The 17,398-nt window shown below is 40.3% G+C and overlaps 1 protein-coding gene across 7 annotated transcripts in view; it reads right to left on the bottom strand.

The window, feature by feature from the left end:
* DCLK1 (doublecortin like kinase 1) overlaps nucleotides 1-17,398 on the bottom strand; it is a 248,884-nt gene that overhangs the window by 117,518 nt on the left and 113,968 nt on the right. For all 7 annotated transcript variants that reach the window (XM_074163010.1, XM_074163814.1, XM_074164602.1 and 4 more), the window contains exon 3: nucleotides 8,263-8,362. In XM_074163010.1, coding sequence (XP_074019111.1) covers nucleotides 8,263-8,362 — 100 coding nt within the window. The remainder of the gene's footprint in view (nucleotides 1-8,262; nucleotides 8,363-17,398) is intronic.

The raw sequence follows: 17,398 nt of genomic DNA, 5'->3' as shown, positions 1-17,398 counted from the left end.
AGACTGGAGGAAGGCCAACATCACTCCAGTCCTCAAAAAGGGCAAGAAGGAGGACCCTGGGAACTACAGACCAGTTAGTCTCACCTCCGGCCCTGGGAAGGTAATGGAGAGACTCATTCTAGATGTCATCTCCAAACAGGTTGAAGAGCAGGGGGTTATTGGAAGTGGGCAACATGGGTTTACCAAGGGTAAATCATGTTTGACCAATCTGATAGCTTTCTATGATGCTATAACTGGTTGGTTGGATGAGGGGAGGGCAGCAGATGTCATCTACCTTGACTTCAGCAAGGCTTTTGACACAGTCTCCCATAACATCCTCATTGGGAAACTAAGGAAGTGTGGGCTGGATGAGGGGACAGTGAGGTGGATTGAGAACTGGCTGTGTGACAGGACCCAAAGGGTAATGATTAATGGAGCAGGTTCAAGCTGGAGGCCTGTAACCAGTGGTGTCCCCCAGGGGTCAATACTTGGTCCAGTCCTGTTCAACATATTCATCAGCGACCTGGACGAGGGGACAGAGTGTATCCTCAGCAAGTTTGCTGATGATACCAAACTGGGAGGGGTGGCTGACACCCCGGAGGGCCGTGCTGCCATCCAGCGAGACCTCGACAGGCTGGAGAGCTGGGCAAGGAAGAACCTCATGAGGTTCAACAGGGAAAAGTGTAGGGTCCTGCACTTGGGGAAAAAGAATGTCAGGCACCAATAGAGGTTAGGCATGGACCTGCTGGAGACAAGTTCCGAAGAGAAAGATCTGGGGGTCCTGGTAGACAGCAAAATGACAATGAGCAAGCAGTGTGCTCTTGTGGCCAGGAAGGCCAACGGAATCCTGGGCTGCATAGGGAAGAGTGTGGCTAGTAGGTCGAGGGAAGTCATTCTCCCCCTCTACTCTGCACTGGTGAGGCCACAACTGGAATACTGCATCCAGTTCTGGGCTCCCCAATTCAAGAGGGATAGGGAACTACTGGAAAGAGTCCAGCGAAGGACAACAAAGATGATTCAAGGATTGGAGCATCTCCCTTATGAAGAAAGGCTGAGAGAGCTGGGACTCTTTAGTCTGGAGAAGAGAAGGCTGAGGGGAGACCTTATCAATGCTTATAAGTATCTGAAGGGTGGGTTGAAGGACGAGGGAGCCAGACTCTTTTCAGTGGTTGCCTGTGAGAGGACGAGGGGCAACGGGCACAAGCTGGAACATAGGAGGTTCCACTCGAATATGAGAAGAAACTTCTTTACAGTGAGGGTGACAGAGCCCTGGAACAGGCTGCCCAGGGAGGTTGTGGAGTCCCCTTCTCTGGAGATTTTCAAGACCCACCTGAATGCAGTCCTGAGTAACATGCTCTGACATGCTCTGGGCAATCCTGCTTCAGCAGGGGAGTTGGACTAGATGATCTTTATGGTCCCTTCCAACTCTAAAAATTCAGTGAAATTCAGTAAAAATTCAGTGAAATCTACCAAATTTCCGTGTTACTTCCCCAGAACTGAAAGTTTATTTGTAAAACTGGTCATAAAAATTGTAATTGCACTCTTCGCATTTGGATATACAACTAAGATGTTCATAGTTTGGGAAACTAGCTTAAAATGTGTTGTAAGAAAAATCTTTTCTCCTGAGCCAATCTGATTAGTCTAAACATTCTCCTGGCAACATTCAGATCAAGAAATTACAACACAAAAATAAAATGAAAGAGCAAAATATATCAAACTATAAAAAACCAATAAACACATTCTGTCTACTCTGTTATTAACTACATATTAACACTACCTGTTATGAGTAAAACCTCCTGTACATTACAATAATAATGCTGATGATGTTTAATAATTTTTCTTTTATTTAAAACAAGCTGAAAATTTATATTATAAATTCCCAACAAAAATGTAATTTAATTAATATGCACATATTATTGAGAAAGGCTTGATATTTTTGGACCCAAAGTTTTTAGTATTTTCATATCCAAAATCAACTTTACCATGGAAAAATATTGAAGGAATATGCACACTCAAAACTCCTTATGCAAATGAAGTGGGAATTTCCACCAGTTCTAATTTACTGGATGGCGTTTCATTCATGCTATTTTTAACAGACATCAGAGAAAGCAAATACTGCAGAAAACATATTGAAGAACATTTGGTTCAAGGAGCAGAGTGAATTAGCATCAGCTGCAGCCTTACTGTTTGGCTAGTTTCAATGAGAGACTGTTTTATAAGTTTTAAGTGATCACGATTTTTCCTGGTTATACATACAGGCAAATTTTTCATAGCCATATTGATGAAAAGTGATAACTATGCAAATATAGTGAGGAGGTGGGGACAGGGAAAGAAGAGAGAGGGACTACAGTGTAAATCTGGACTGGAAAGTACATATGTAATCTTCTTGAAAGCTCTAATGTCCTTATTCATGTCTATAAATCTGCCAGCCAGAGGGAGCAAAGATTTATGATTTAAGTGACCAAACTCACTGCTAGAGAAGCTTAGGCAGAAAGGTGAGAAGCAATGTCTCAGATAAGTAGACCTGTGAGACAGAGTAGAGAACATTCAAAGCAAATAGCTTGCAGACAACAGATAAAGAAATGGGCTTACATAATCAAGAACATATCTATAAAAAAAGCCAAATATTAAAAGAGAAATCCTGTGCAGAAAAAACTTAAGTTCTGTGAATGCATTTTTCATGTGAACAGCTGATTCGACTCAAGCTTTACTACAGATTTTATTTAATGAACGCCACATGATATTATCTTAACAGCCACCTGATGATCATGCTAACAGCCTGTTCTTCGGATCTTAACTGCAGATCAACATTCTCCTTTTAAGAGTTTAATACAAAAACAAGCCAGTCACTCGCACACTACCACATGGTGGAGTACTTCCACGCAGTCCACAGCCAAGCCTGGAGCACGGGACCAGGGAGGGAGGTACTTCCAGCACCGATGGATGCAGGTGGTCTCAGATATGGGATATTTCCATCAGTTTTGGGAAATCTGTGAAACTGTCATGCTGCTGGATAAAAGAGAGACCCCCTTAACATCCTTACTGTGAGGAAGGGAATGAGGACAAGCAGTGGCGTGCCAAGTTGGGAGGGAGCTGAGGGTACTGTACAAGTGTCCAAGGCACAGTGAGAGGGTGGAGATGAAACTGGAGGTCTTGGAGTGGGAAAATAAAGGGGGCACTGGATGCTAATCCATGGGAAAACAGCATCTTTCCTTCTGCCCTTTCTGAACCATTAGTCTAAATGGTACACACAGCCAGAGGACTGGCCCCTCCTGCCTGCGTTTGTTTCTGCCTCGTACACAGAATATCTGTCTCCAAGGCCCAGCAGTTGTTGACATTTGAAAATATCACACTGCACTGGAACACTTTATATTTATGCCTCTGTTGAAAGCAAAGTTATATCTCAAAGTCCCCAGAACCCACCATCACTTTCCAATTGCCAAAGCACGAGTTTTTGACGAGGGCAGGGTAAGTCAGCCAGCATGCTCTCCACTCCTAAGTCCGGCCAAAAGCTGCTTAACACATCAGCCTCTGTCCTATAAATCAGGGTAGACGAGGACTATAACCCATTTCCCCTTCCTCCCTCTTTTAGGAAGGACAGAGTAATTGAGGTTACAGAAACCTGACAGTTATTAACAGGGATAAACGTGATACTCCTGACCTTAGCCGCAGTTACTGAATCAGATGCGTGTGCCTGCCTCCATGAGCACACGCACGTGTGCGGGTGCCGCAGGACTCAGATTTTCCTGGCAAATTTTCTGCTGCTGGCAAGAAGAAGCAGTAACACTGCTGGCACAGAGATGCTGAGCTGAGGCCTAACACAGGCCAGCAAAGTCAATGTGAAATTAGGTTTCAAAGATTCCAGGCTTAATTTTCCCCTAGAAGAGAGTCATTCTCGTCATTGTTTCCATAACAGTAATATGTGCTCTTGACAAGCTATCTGCAGTTGTTTTCACATCCAGACATTCTATGTTGGTGACACTCTGCTTGGAGGCAGACACTGGCTTTGGTCAACCGCGTTTGCAGCCTTTTTACATGATGCATCTCAGTATGTGATGAAGTTGCTCAGGATTGTGCGACTCTTAAGCTTCCAAAGCACTCAGCCAACATTAACTAAACATAAAAAAAAATTTAATTTTAAAAAATTTAAGTCTGATACTGCCAGCCTCAAAACCTCTCATATTTTACAGTGCTAAGAAAGAAATATCCATGTAAGCCAAGGAGATGTTCTCATTTAGGCCCAATCCCATGAGTTATTTACATTGCCAAGTCCTATTTAGGTGCCTAAATAATAGCTGATTGCAAATATCTTTGTGAGCATGGCCCTTAAATCTCTGCCAACAAGCAGCTAAGGGCTATAGAAAACCATCCTCTGACTTCTTCTCTTCTTTGAAAACTGAACCATCATTGGTTAAAGAAAACCTGGGATTTCTGGGAAAGTATCCAGAACTGCAAGCTGACAATGCCTGAAGCAGCCACTGCCATATTCTACGCTGAGGAATTTTTCATCTTACAAGCTGGCTGTTGTAATGTGTGCTTCATTAATATAATGGGTTTGTGCTTACGTTTCCCACAAAAACTTTCTATGAAAATAGCATCGCCACTGATAATACTTGGCAAACAAGGAGTATTTACTTCTTAATTCTATGGTCATTCCCATGCAAGAGAACTGCAGGTGGGACATGAAGATGATGGAAGTGTGTGTGGCTATCATATCTATCGATTAGTCAGATATGGAGATGATTGCTACGAATTACAATAGGGGTGGTGTCTATTGATTCTGTATTTCATGCGATAAACAGTGTGTTTAATATGAAAACCATCTGTACATCAAGGAAGACAGAAGAAACTGCAATGTATAGTGCCGACTGCTTGTTTTTCTCTTTGATGGATCCCTAATTAACTTTTCTTAACTGATTGCCAAGGGGATATGCAACGCCTCTTCCTGAAAAACTTAAAACAGAGATGGGAGATGATACAAAGAAGGAATACATGCCCTCTTCAAGGACAGGTTTGAGCCTCAAGTCAAAACAAAGAAAGGCTGAAGGAATCATTCAGCCTAAAGAAGACAAAATTAATGAGGCTTATGGCAGTCCACAGATTTTTTCAAAGAAAAAAGAATTATCTGTTTCCCATGTTCACAGCAGATAAGAAAAGTAGTAAAGGCTTCATTTATAGCAAGGGAATCTGGGTTAAGATAGCCGAAAACCAGTGAGGAGCTCACCACTGGTACAGGACATCTCAGGAGGTTACAGATTCCTCCTCATCAGAGGTATTAAAGGGGCATGTTAGACAAATAGGTCAGAAGTAAAATGGGGAATGTTAATCCCACATTTAGACAGGGATTTCTAGACTGGTTTTTCTAGATTTCTAATTCTATGGCATTTAGAAGGTGTTACACTGTCCTAGGAGCAAGCCATGGGAGCAGGATAAAGAAAGATGACTAGAAACAATGAAGACTGATGAGTCTTTAGACTTTCCCTTTCTGATGGGGTGGAATTAATCTAATACTAAAAGTTTTTTCAGCAACTTTACAGAAACACAGTGTAGATAAGAACAGCTAAATCAGGCACATAGATCCTTTACAAAAGCATCCAGATATTTCTGGAGCATAATTCACATGAACTGCTCTAAACATCCACCTTCCATTGAGTCAACCAAACATCTACCATCTGACAATAGGTCTAAGTTTTATTTACTGGGAAAGAAACCTAGTGGGACTCGCTCAGTTGCAGGTATCCACTCTCTTGATACCTAGTGTTAGCTAAAATGAATCCCAGTACAGGTGATTAGTTTTCCAAGATCAGAAATTTTGTCTCTTGCTCATCTCTAGTATCAGGAGCTCTGAACACAGACCACAGAACAAGGGCATTCTTCCTCCCTGGTAAGTAATTCCCAAAAGCCCAGAACCCTGATTAAGTATTTATTCTCTCTACTTTTCTTTCCCACCTTCAAATTTTGCTTTTCTTTCCTCCTTAAACTGCAATGCCTTAACTGTTATTCTCATCATCTGGCCGAAACTGGGAAACAGTGGAGGGATGTAGTGACAGCTACCAGCATAGCGCTGCTTCAAGCTGCTTTTCAGGGAAGCAGAGACAAGCTTTCCAAGCGTTGCACAGTTGGACAGAACTTACTAATAATTTTAATGTCCTTAGATTAACAAGGAGGAACACACAGACACACAGTGTGATCACACCAACTTCATTTGCCAAGCAAAACAAGTTAAAAGCTCAGTTGTTTTTCAATTCTCTCTCCAAATCTTTCTTCTACCTCAGAGAAAGCTGACTAGATCCATATCAGCTGGTACATCAGCTGTTAATGGCAAGCAACCTGAACAAGTTTTCTGATACCAAACTTTCCCAAAAATAGAGAGATGTACACTTTACAAAGGAATGAGAGACATAGTCTGGAGTCTGATTTCCGGCTCTTTTTTCACTCCTGTAGTCAAAACAGTCAATGTTCACTAAATCTTTACCTAGTAGAAAAGCAAACACCACAACAAATTGCTCAAGGTGCATTTTCAACCTAGATTTTAAGCTTTTTTTTTTTTCAGCTCAGCATAATATGGTTTTAAGCACCAATGTTCCAGAGGAACATAGTGCTTACTCAAAGAGCTGATGGCATTCCAGATAAATAAAGACTAAGCAGAGTCAGGCTATGTCTGTACCCTGACACAAGACCTCCAAAAAGGAGCTATGTACTTCAAAAAGGGATTTAGAAAAATGTGTTGCCAGCACTTCTCCCTGAGTCAGCATGGGAAAAACTGCCGCAGGACTCATTGGGAGGAGACACCGAGCAGCCGCCAGTGTCATCTTTCAGATAAGAGACACAAGTGAATCCAGACTATGCAGTCAGCTACTTGCCTCTCCTCTCATTAAAGGCAAGGACGGCCATGCTGTCGACACTGCCACCTGGGAAACTCCTCTGATGCCCAAATATGTCCCCCTTATTTTCTAATTCCTGTCCTAAAGATGGCTAAAGTTACTTTTCCACGGTTAGTACATTTTATCCTAGAGGCAACTACTGAAATTTCATTATTGCAAAGAGCAAATCTGGTGTGCTATTTGATTTTTATTTCCATATTATAAGGTTCTCTAGAGGAAGGCGGAATGTGTTCTTGCGTCTGTCTGTACCTAATACAAAATGTCATTCCCGTTGCCCAGCTGCAAAAATACCTCCTTTTTCCTACTCATCCTTCAGCTCACAACGTAAGGTCTGTGCAAGCTGGCTGCTTCTGCTCCCTCACAAGCTGATGGAGCATCTGTCTGGATCCAGATAAACCAAGAAGCCTTCGGGTTCCATAGGTTACTCAGGGAAATACAACTGCACCGTCTTTCATTTTGAATGTATATTTGCATCAAAACCAGTTATGAAGTGGTGAAGTTAAACAACCACACACGTGATGACTATGAAGTAGTTACTACTGTAACAAATTCTTTTCTGACCGATTTTTCCAGTCAGCTGTTCTTTGAGACCTTTGGCATTTCAAAAAAAGATGAAAGGAGTTGATACCAATAGATTACAAACATACCCTGAACCGAGAGAGAGTGCAGGGGCAAGAAAACCTTTGCTGGACCTTGTTCTATACAAAACCAAACTCAATTTAAGTAGTAGCTCTTTTTCTTTCTTTCTTTTTTTTTTTTTTCAAACGCACAAAGCTTATAGTTTTTTGTTTTGTTTTTTTTTTTTCTCCTTACTACTGTGGTTCCTAAGTTAGGAATATTCTTTGTAACAATAAAAGTATTTGCAAATCAAGCATATATTTCCCTTAGAGGATTACATACATTGACTACGTTATTGTATTAATCAGTCTCTGAGAGAGAACTCCCTAACTTGTCTCAGATGATATTGTTTGCATTTGCTGATTATATTTATCTTCCATACAGAACTGTACCTATCTTCCTTTATCATACTACCTGTGAAGTATTATCTAAATCTCAATTGTAAGAGCTGTGAGGTTGAGAGATTGTGATAATGAAGCAGAATAAACTCAAAGAGAAAATAAAGACAAAAGAAAGACCTTGAAAACTAGGAGTTCCACCAAACATATTACTATTTCCTATGGTATATGACATTCAGGCTGAAGTAAAGTTTTATGCTGCACAGGCAGGTATTTCTCCCTTGGAAGTTTTAATGTTGCTTTCAGTTACCTTCAGAATTTAAAGAACAAAAATATTTATCCTCTTTCTGAAATCAATTTAGGTGATACAGTTTTGGCTTAATTAGCATGATATGGAAATCTGCTCTCAACTCTGTAAGTATTTTTAAAATACATCTTCTTACCACTTTCATCCAGCAAGAAATCATCCTGGTAACGGAACTTTTCTGGTCCACATGCAATAAAAATATCATCGTCGCCAAAGAAATCCTGAAGGCACATCACCTGCAAGCAAAAGGGAAAGGAAGGCATTGTATGAAATACCTCATCATCAGAATTGTAAGAACAATAAATCTCTCCTTGTCTCCATCTGCATGAAAACTCTTCACTTTTAATGGAATCAACAGGGTTTCATCTCCAGATAAATGTCAAAAGCTGTGCCCTGACCATCTGTTACAAGTGAGAAACGCTTTTATGGACACTGCAGGAAGAGAGAGATAAGACAAAAAGCCATAACTGTCACATTTATTACATGATGCATCAATGGGGTATGAGGTAAATGCCTTTTGTTTACGCACAAAATACCACTCAGTAGCTAGTGGATAATTAATTTGCTTTTGAGACCACATTTCTATCCTTTGACTAGCATGAAATGAGGCTACAGCTTTGTATGCAGAATTAAATGTCGTTATTTCGGCAAAATCTCCTGTATGGGGCATGAAATTCATATGGGTGAACTAAGTCTCCCTCACACACCCTTCATCTTCACCAGCAGAGTCTATGTGAAGTCTCTTCGAAGGCACCAAGCTGAACACTCGGGTGGGCTTGGAATGATACTTCTAGTACTGAGTAAAAGCACAATCCCTTTCTCGTCCCAAATGTGAATAGTCAGGATTATGTTGGTGTAGTTTTATGTCCATACATGAGATTTCCTTTCAACAGCTTTTAGTTCATAAGGCACTACTTAACAGCTAAATGTTTCCAGTTAGATGACTATTTATACTAATGGTTTTAAAGAAAAATCAGTAACTTTCCAAAAATCTGACTTCAGACATACTGATCCAATTTTAACAAATTTTAAAAACAAATTAGGTATCAGGCTACCTTTAAAAAAAACAAAGACACTTGGTAAACAATATTATAAGCTCTGTTCCTGCTTCACATTTACAAGAGGATTTTAAAAGGCTATGTTTGCTTATTTTTCATATAATTTTTTGTAAATAAATAGTGCGCTAATGTTTGAACAGGATAATTTCACAAATAGAGCTTCAAATCATCAGTGTACAGACAGGAAAGTAACACATAAAGAATTTCTAAAAATTGACAAAATAGTTGAGCACAGTCCAGTTGAACCAGACCACCCCCCTCATAAAAAGCAGGGGGATTGAGGGGGAAAGACAGCACTTTAAAGCCTACAAAAACACAAGTGAAAGAATTAGCTAATGAGATTAGACAGAGTTTGCCAGACTTTGGCATAAAAACAAGTACCCTCCCCAACCTACAGTGACTGCTGTCTAGGGGTTATAAAATTCATATTGTGCTTCCTGGAAACACGCCTGAAGGCTTTGGCATCTACAACAGTTTTAAGCCTCTATGCTAGAAAAATCTTAAGGAAGAAAAATAGTGGTATATGTCGTGACTTGCTAGAAGAGTAAGACTTGTCATTAAAACTATTTTAAAAGTAGAAGAGTAGCAAATGAAAAAAGAGGAAATTGAGAGAAGAACAACGAGACGAAATAAATACCCAAAAAGAGATAAAGGTACTCCTCTTTTCTTAAGCAATACATATAATTTTAAATTCTGGTCCACCACAGCCCTGTTCCTATCACCATTGTCATCTTAACACCACACAGTACCTGAACACCAACATCAAAAATGTAAATATTTGATGGAGCTTTTCACCATGCTCCTACTCAGTTTATGTTCTATTAGTGTATCAGCCTCAGCAACCTTTATATAAACTCATTTACTTCCCATCTTTTTTTTTCTGTCCACAAGACATATCCTGCCTATCTTCCCACCCCATACTCCCACCAAGCTTCAAACATCTCTTCCCTTCAGTCAAGTTCCTCTGAAATTGCCACCTCTCCCACAGCATGCACAAATCTACTCATTTGCAGAATGACATTAAAAATCCTGTGATTTCCTGTTTGCCTCCCAAGTTTGCCACACTTCTGGGGAGTGATAACCTTTACATTTGTGTTTATACTAAGCAGAGTATTAGAAATGAATAAATAATAAGCAACCCTAGGCACAAGGTTGAGCTATTTTGACAACAAGCACAAATAAAAATTAAATTCATACTTGAATCAAAAAATTGTACGGATTTAATAAAGCTCAAAAATGCTGGGCTCTGCCCAGTTAAAAGGGTTTCATTCAAGCCTAAATAAGACATTAAAATGGAGGTAGCAACACCTAACCAGGTTCAACTACGCCAATATTTAAAGCATCTCAGGTTCAATCAGTACAATTTATATGCAAATAAGAAAGAAAATAAGATTAGCACAATAGAAAAATAATTTCTACTTAGTCTTCCTTGTTTTTTAATAAACTTCACACTTATAATTTAAAGTGTTCTTATGCTTGCCTCTTTTCTCCATGCTCTCAGTTTCCTACTCTGTATGTAAAACTACATACACTTATTACAGTTTTTCTTGCCTCCTGAGATTTTATTAATTTGGGAATTATAATTATAGCTCCTAAAAAGCTCATAGCAAGAGCGTAAGTTCCCTCCAAACCCATCCCCTTCTGGAATAATAGGTCTTCAGGATTCCAGTGTCTTTTTATATTATTTATTGGAAGCCTTGAGATGTCCTTCACTGTCTGCTTTCTCCATCCTTTCAGTATCAGCATCCCTGGCCCGTCCTGCTCCCCAGCTCGTGCTCCTCAGAGGTTACACTGAAGGGCCTTTCCAGAAGGCATCTAACAAATATAGAGCACCCCCTTCCAGGCTTTTTCGGAGAGAAATCTGCAAGCACTTTCTATTCACACTCACTCATCAGTAAAGCAACAGGACCTGCTTTTTATTACCCATTTTCACTTCTGGAGAACATAGCTCCTCAAAAGTTATGGCTTAGAAGATCAAGGATTTGTATCACCCGTACGGGACTGTGCCAGTGCTTGAGAGGCCAGTGTGCTCTGTTGCATGTGATCAGTTTTAAAATTAGTCAGTTTTTAAAAAAGTGAATTACAAAAGCCTCCCCAAACATATTTGTTGTTATGAATTCATCTTCTTCTTCTTTTTCACAAGTATGTTTTCATCTTCTATATTTTATCGGGACACTTCTCACAGCGGGGAAAACAAAGTCTATGCAGAAGCAGTCAAACGTACACCTTAAGTAAAAAGAAATTCTGAAAACATAAATATTTCCTACCACACACCTGATATACTGTGACACTTGTAAACAAAAAAACATTCTGGCAAAGAGGTGATATTTGAAGTTAATGGTGTCTCTCTCACACTCTGTAGGGGAAAGAATAAATAACAGTAACATTACCAGAGGCCAGGGAGTCTCAGGCATAACAATCCTTTGCACCTGTGGTGAGAAAGATGACAAGCACCAGCAAAGAACGTTGATCACTAGTACAGGCTTTGGATAATATGCAAGTCACATAAAAAAGACTGGCTGACCTGTACATACCCAATGCAAAACAGAGGAGAGGCAGGAGAATCCATCATCCCTAAACTCACCCCAGCAAACCCTGTCCTAGTAAGCAACTTCAGAATCCCACATGCCCTTCCAGTGGGAAATGCAGGTGTCTGCCTAGGAAGGACCCCAGATTACTTCCTATCTCAGATCTTGGTGTGGTGTTTTCGCTAGAAACCCAGAGGGGACACGGGGACCCAGCCGGGCCAGGCACACACAGCCACTGGGGGAGCACGAAGCAGATCAGCTGAACTGCCCCAGAAGGAGACAGGGAGCAGAACAGCAAACTTGGCCTCCAGCCCAGGATCAGGACTGGCTTTACACCATAGCACAGACACTATAGGCATCTTAAAAATTGCCTTCATTTTTCTTTCTTTTTCTTTAATAGGAAAATACCTGGAACCTATGTGAGATCTCCTAACTATTGTAGAGCCTTTTGTTTTCCCTTGACTGGCCTGAAACATTTAAGCTCTTAATAATCAACTCTTTGAAGTTGGTAACTTTGTTATGGAGACCCTCTTTCTTATATCTACAAAGTATGCGAGAAACTATGCTTTATGTTTTGGAGCACAGATGACCCGAGGGTAAGAATAGCAGCTTGTAGAGCCATTACTTGATTTTATTGTCTCACCACAAGTGAGAAAGAACAGTCAGTGGTGGTGTGAAGGAGGTGCAGAGGGAGGGAGAGAGGGAAGGGAGAAGAGAGGGAAAAGAGAGGGAAAGGCGGAGGGGAAGAGAGGGAGAGGGAAAAGAAAGAGGGGAGGAAGGAGGAAGGGATGGAATTAATCCTTTCTCTAAAAGCATGAAAGCTACAGATGAAATCACCTTCTATAACTGCTGTATTCTGACTACAGTGGGGTCAGGGACATCTTTCAATTCATGTTTTAAAACAAACACAAAAAAAAAAACCTGAACAAAACTGTATATGTCAGTCACAGCAAATCATATAATTTCCTATTGTTTTAAAGTTGACCACATATCAAGTTAATACCAACTCTGATTTTTTTAAATAAAAAAGAATCAGAAACTGAAATTTTCCTCTGTATTCAGGAATAGCTCACAGCACTGGCACAGTGAGCTAACTCTCATGTTTTTGTTACAATTTTTATAATGCTGGGTTCTTGGACAGAAAAGGAGGAGGGATGTGTTCTGTTTGTTTGTCTTCTTTTAACAACAACAACTTAATTAGACTCAAAGCTGAAAGCTATTTTGGATGAGCAATGAGAATACCTCAAGCTGGGGCGCCCTCAGGCACCACGGCTGTTGGAGAGCTGGAAAGAAAAGTGAGGACGAAGAAATGAGGTGGTAAAACAAAAAAGATGCAGGACAACTCAATTGACAAGTGGGTATAGGAGTTTTCTGAAAAGAGAAAGATAAATGAACGATGGCAAATGGAAAACATGAGGCATAAAGGAAGGAGAAGATGATGCGGGCTGCAAGGCAGGAGCACACACGGAGGGTGACAGAGGGGTAATCGAGGCTGTGGGGAAAGAGCAGCCCAAAGGAGGGGACAGGCAGAGAGTCAGTGGCAAATGCCTTCCAGACTTCATCCCCTAGCCAGCCAGCTGGGAAGTTTTAAAGCTATTTTAAAGTAGTCTTTTCAAACCTAAAACAATCTAAAGTTGAGTTTGATTATCGTTTCTCTGATGGTGAAAAAAAAAAAAATAAAAATTTTATCCTTGGAAACACCTCAGTGTTTAAATGACTCATGATTTTAGGACTCTGACTCATTAATTTTGTGTCAAGTTTTATGAGTTTTACTACAGAGCTGTTTTTCATTTTCCTGATACTTTTGGTTCGCTCACCCTCAATGTTTAATTCCTAGGCAGGAATTTTCTCTGCTGATTTTTCCAATAAAACAAAGCCCCTCCTTGTTTTAAGATATACATTGATCTTTATTGATGTATTCCCTCTACTTTCCTCCTTAGCCAAACTATATTTTCCACTAACTACCACCTTTGTACTTACTTTACCCATTTCCCCACTCTTTGTCTATTGCTTCATGGAGGAATATCTCGGATTAGATCCTGAACTGATTTCACTGCCATATACCATGGGCAGTAAGAAGTCTTATGACAGCTATGGATTTTCCTCAGAGCTTATAAATCCACACAAGTTGTTCGTATAGGTATTAACATAGTCTTGTTCAACTTCATAATTCTAGCAGACAGGAACAGAAAACACATTTTACATTACTACAGTTATCTCCCAGCCAGAATAGGACTGCTCCCCATACTAGCTTTCTCAATGCTTTGTTCAGTTTAGTAATATATTCCTTACAGTGTAGAGCTTCCCTTAGCAGAAAGACCAGCAAAACAACCGACTGTTACTCATTCAGAAGGATTTCAAGGCTTCAGGAAAATCAGAAATTAATCATTCCATACTGGTGTAATTCCTCTTTAGGTCATTGCTGTGAAATGAGAAATCCAAACATATCAATAAGGCTTTCAAAAAGGGGAAAGAAAAATACTTGTTGTTTCTAAATAAATTTAAACTTGAAGCCTATTTTTTAAATTATTTTTATTTTTCAGGAACCTCAGCCAGCCCAATTCTGTGTGGACTATGGGATAATAGCAATTAATATCCTTTCTAAGGGAAAGGAATTAGACCTCAACAGGAATTCACAGAGCATCACATTTGGGTATTTCCTTCAAGTTTAAGGCAAGTCTATTTCCCTTCCTGTTGGCTCAGGCTCTGAGGCTTTTATTCATGCCCTTTCACATTTATCTGTCGTTACACACATGCCACTTCTTGAGAGCCAGTCGTCTACAAAAAATATAATTTATCATCAGCATATATGTACTTCCTCTCTCAGCTTCTGATCCAAGTTCTCTCCTCAGGTGGTGGCTTAGCTGAAGGCATTGGGAGGTATCTGCTACACATTCCCGAAGTTGAACGGCACGGAATTTGTTCTTTTCTGCTGGAGTGAAATCTCCATGGTGACATCTGCATCATCAAGCTGTGAGAGCTTTTCAGTGAAGAAGAGCGTTTTATCATGAGATTCTCACTACAAGAGTGCCCTCTGTAAATGAAGAGGAGATGTTACCGTAGGGGTTTCTGTAAATGAAGAGGAGATGCTACCATAGGGGTTGAAACTGGCTGAAGCTACACAGCAGTGCTGTCTTTGCCAACTGGCTTGTGAGGCCACATTGCAGATTAACGCCTCTGAAACAGTATGTGTCCCCCCCCAAATTCAATGAACACAAGACACCATCACAGTTAGAAACATGTGAATTTTTGTACTTGGACGCAGCAGAAACAACGTGCTGTCATGCTGCCTGACACGAGCAGATGGAAAGCAGCCCAGCACCCTCGGGCCCAGGGTAGCCATGCTCTGCCTCACACACGCTTTCCTCCTCAGCTGCCTGTTGATCAGCCCTGGCTCAGGACTGACCCCTCTTCACTTCATTCCTTCTGTCACCAATACAGAAGTTGCTTTATTCATTTAACTCTTGAAGATGTACAATCAGACTATTTCTATGATTTGTGTATTCATCAACATCCATTCTATGCTATATGCAACTTGGCCTTTATGATCTTCATGCAGCTAAAACTTGGCAAATACGTCACTAGGAATCAAGTATCTGTTTTTTCTCAGTTAAAATATGTATTTCTGCCTTGGTAAGTAAGGGCTTTTCATGATGTCAAGAAAAACCTTTCCACACTATATTTTATATGCTAATCTTAATATCCTCTGGTTTGTTTTTCTGTGTTGCACTAAATGATAGTAAGCTTAAAAGAAAATCAATCTATATTAAGATCCCAGGTTTTGCAATTGTGCCATCACCACCTTCTCGAGTAACACGTTTAATTTGTGACAAATCTTTTTAAAAACTTTCAAATTAATCCTCTGAAGTTCAGACAAAAATAAAGAAACTAGGCAGTTCTCATTCTCTGAAACTACTATACTTGGGCCTGAAGCATTAGGTGAGACGTGAACAATTTCTTTTGCAGATTAAAACCAATTTAGTAAACAAGCTTCTTTGTTATAGAATTTGAGGAAAGCAGGGGATATTTCCCACCAGGGAACCTATGGGCTTGTGCATGAATGCAATGGTGAGAAGCACTAATATTCAGTTTTGTGAAAGGTTTCTCTGTGGGAGTTCAAACTCCTCCTGACAAAAACTGTTTCATAGCAGACAGGATAAGAGCAGTGAGAACAGGGCTCCTATCCACACCCAAAAATGACTCCTCGAATGTTACCTTACTTTGACAGATGCACAAATACACAGTTGTGCTGACTACCTATTGTGGAGCAAGAGAGCACACATGCATGTGGGAAAGAGGAAAAATACAGAGACAGCATCATCACACCTAGAGTGGGCATCTCCTCCTTTCACCTACTTCTGCATCTCCAGCATCAAATATAAACTTGCTGCCCTCCAGTTTTATAACAGTTCATTGCTTTTTTGTCCCTTCACTCTGCTACCCAAACCCCACAGCGTACTAAGATTTAATTTCCCTCTGCACCTCTTCTGAAAGTCTCCAGCGCTGACACACAGCCACCTCTAACTTAAAATACTATTGTTGCCCTCGTACTCAGTTCTTTCTTCTAAACTCATCTCTCTACATCACACACCACAACAATGTATCTTGCCCAAGGCAACTGCCATTTCCTCTTCTACTAGACTCCATTTTCTCCCCTACATATGAATTCTTTGAGCACACTTTTTCCATTTCCTCTATACCATGGCTATAACACCCTGGCAACACAATGTAATTCTCCTCCCACATCCTCCTCTTCAGCACCCTCTGAAGAGCACCACAGGCACTAAGTTGTGGCTCTTTACAATCTCTCCATCACTCCACTAAGGATAGCATTTGCAAATTCAACACCAGCCTCCTTCTGAAACGCTTTTTACTCATTCTCAATTTAACTCCAATTTAACAGCACTACACAATTTCTGTGGAAATCTCCCTTCTGGTTTTCATGGTACCATATTTAGTCATTCTCCTGCCTGCAAAGACTGCAATCAATGCCTTTCTTTGCAGTTTCAAACCACTCTTTCATTTCTAGAATGGCTTAGTCTTGGGCTCCTTCCTCTTACTCTCTACTATGTCCTTGATTACAGTCATCAGGAAACTCCAGAACTTCTATATGTCCAACTATATACAGCTATATAAGCTGTAAAACTCTACTGGCTTCCCAAGTTCATAATCTTAGTGTGTTCCTCTTTTTCTTTCCATCCTAAATTTAGGATACTACTTTGCCCCTTAACTCGCTATATAAAAGGGATCTCAAATACTTTGCTGCTATTATTGAAACCTTAGCTCAATATACCTCTTTAACTATCCAGCTCCTGCCTTGTAGCATTCCAGTCCATCCAAAGTGACTAAAAGTAGAAGTATTTCAGAGGAGTATTTCAGATCTTGAGGCTATCAGATGTGAACAAACACCTTTACTAGCTTCATCCAACCCTCTAATGGTCGAAGACCAACGAAGCATGAGCTTTTGCCCTTGCAAAACTGGAGTGCACTGCAGGTTCATGCCACCTACAGAAAAATGCAACTCCACTAAGAGTTTCTTCAAAGCCTCTTTTATTTCTGCTATATCTGTTTTGAAAGTGACTGTCATACACAACTTAGATTGGGGAAACCTGGATCTGTACAGTTTAGATAGTAAGCAATAATTTTTCATCATGGTTTATGCATTTTGTCTTTATGTTTGATGTTT

The sequence above is a fragment of the Numenius arquata genome, chromosome 1 (genome assembly GCF_964106895.1).
Source record: "Numenius arquata chromosome 1, bNumArq3.hap1.1, whole genome shotgun sequence".
In the NCBI taxonomy this organism is placed as follows: domain Eukaryota; kingdom Metazoa; phylum Chordata; class Aves; order Charadriiformes; family Scolopacidae; genus Numenius; species Numenius arquata.
This window is presented reverse-complemented; position numbering and strand designations above follow the sequence as displayed.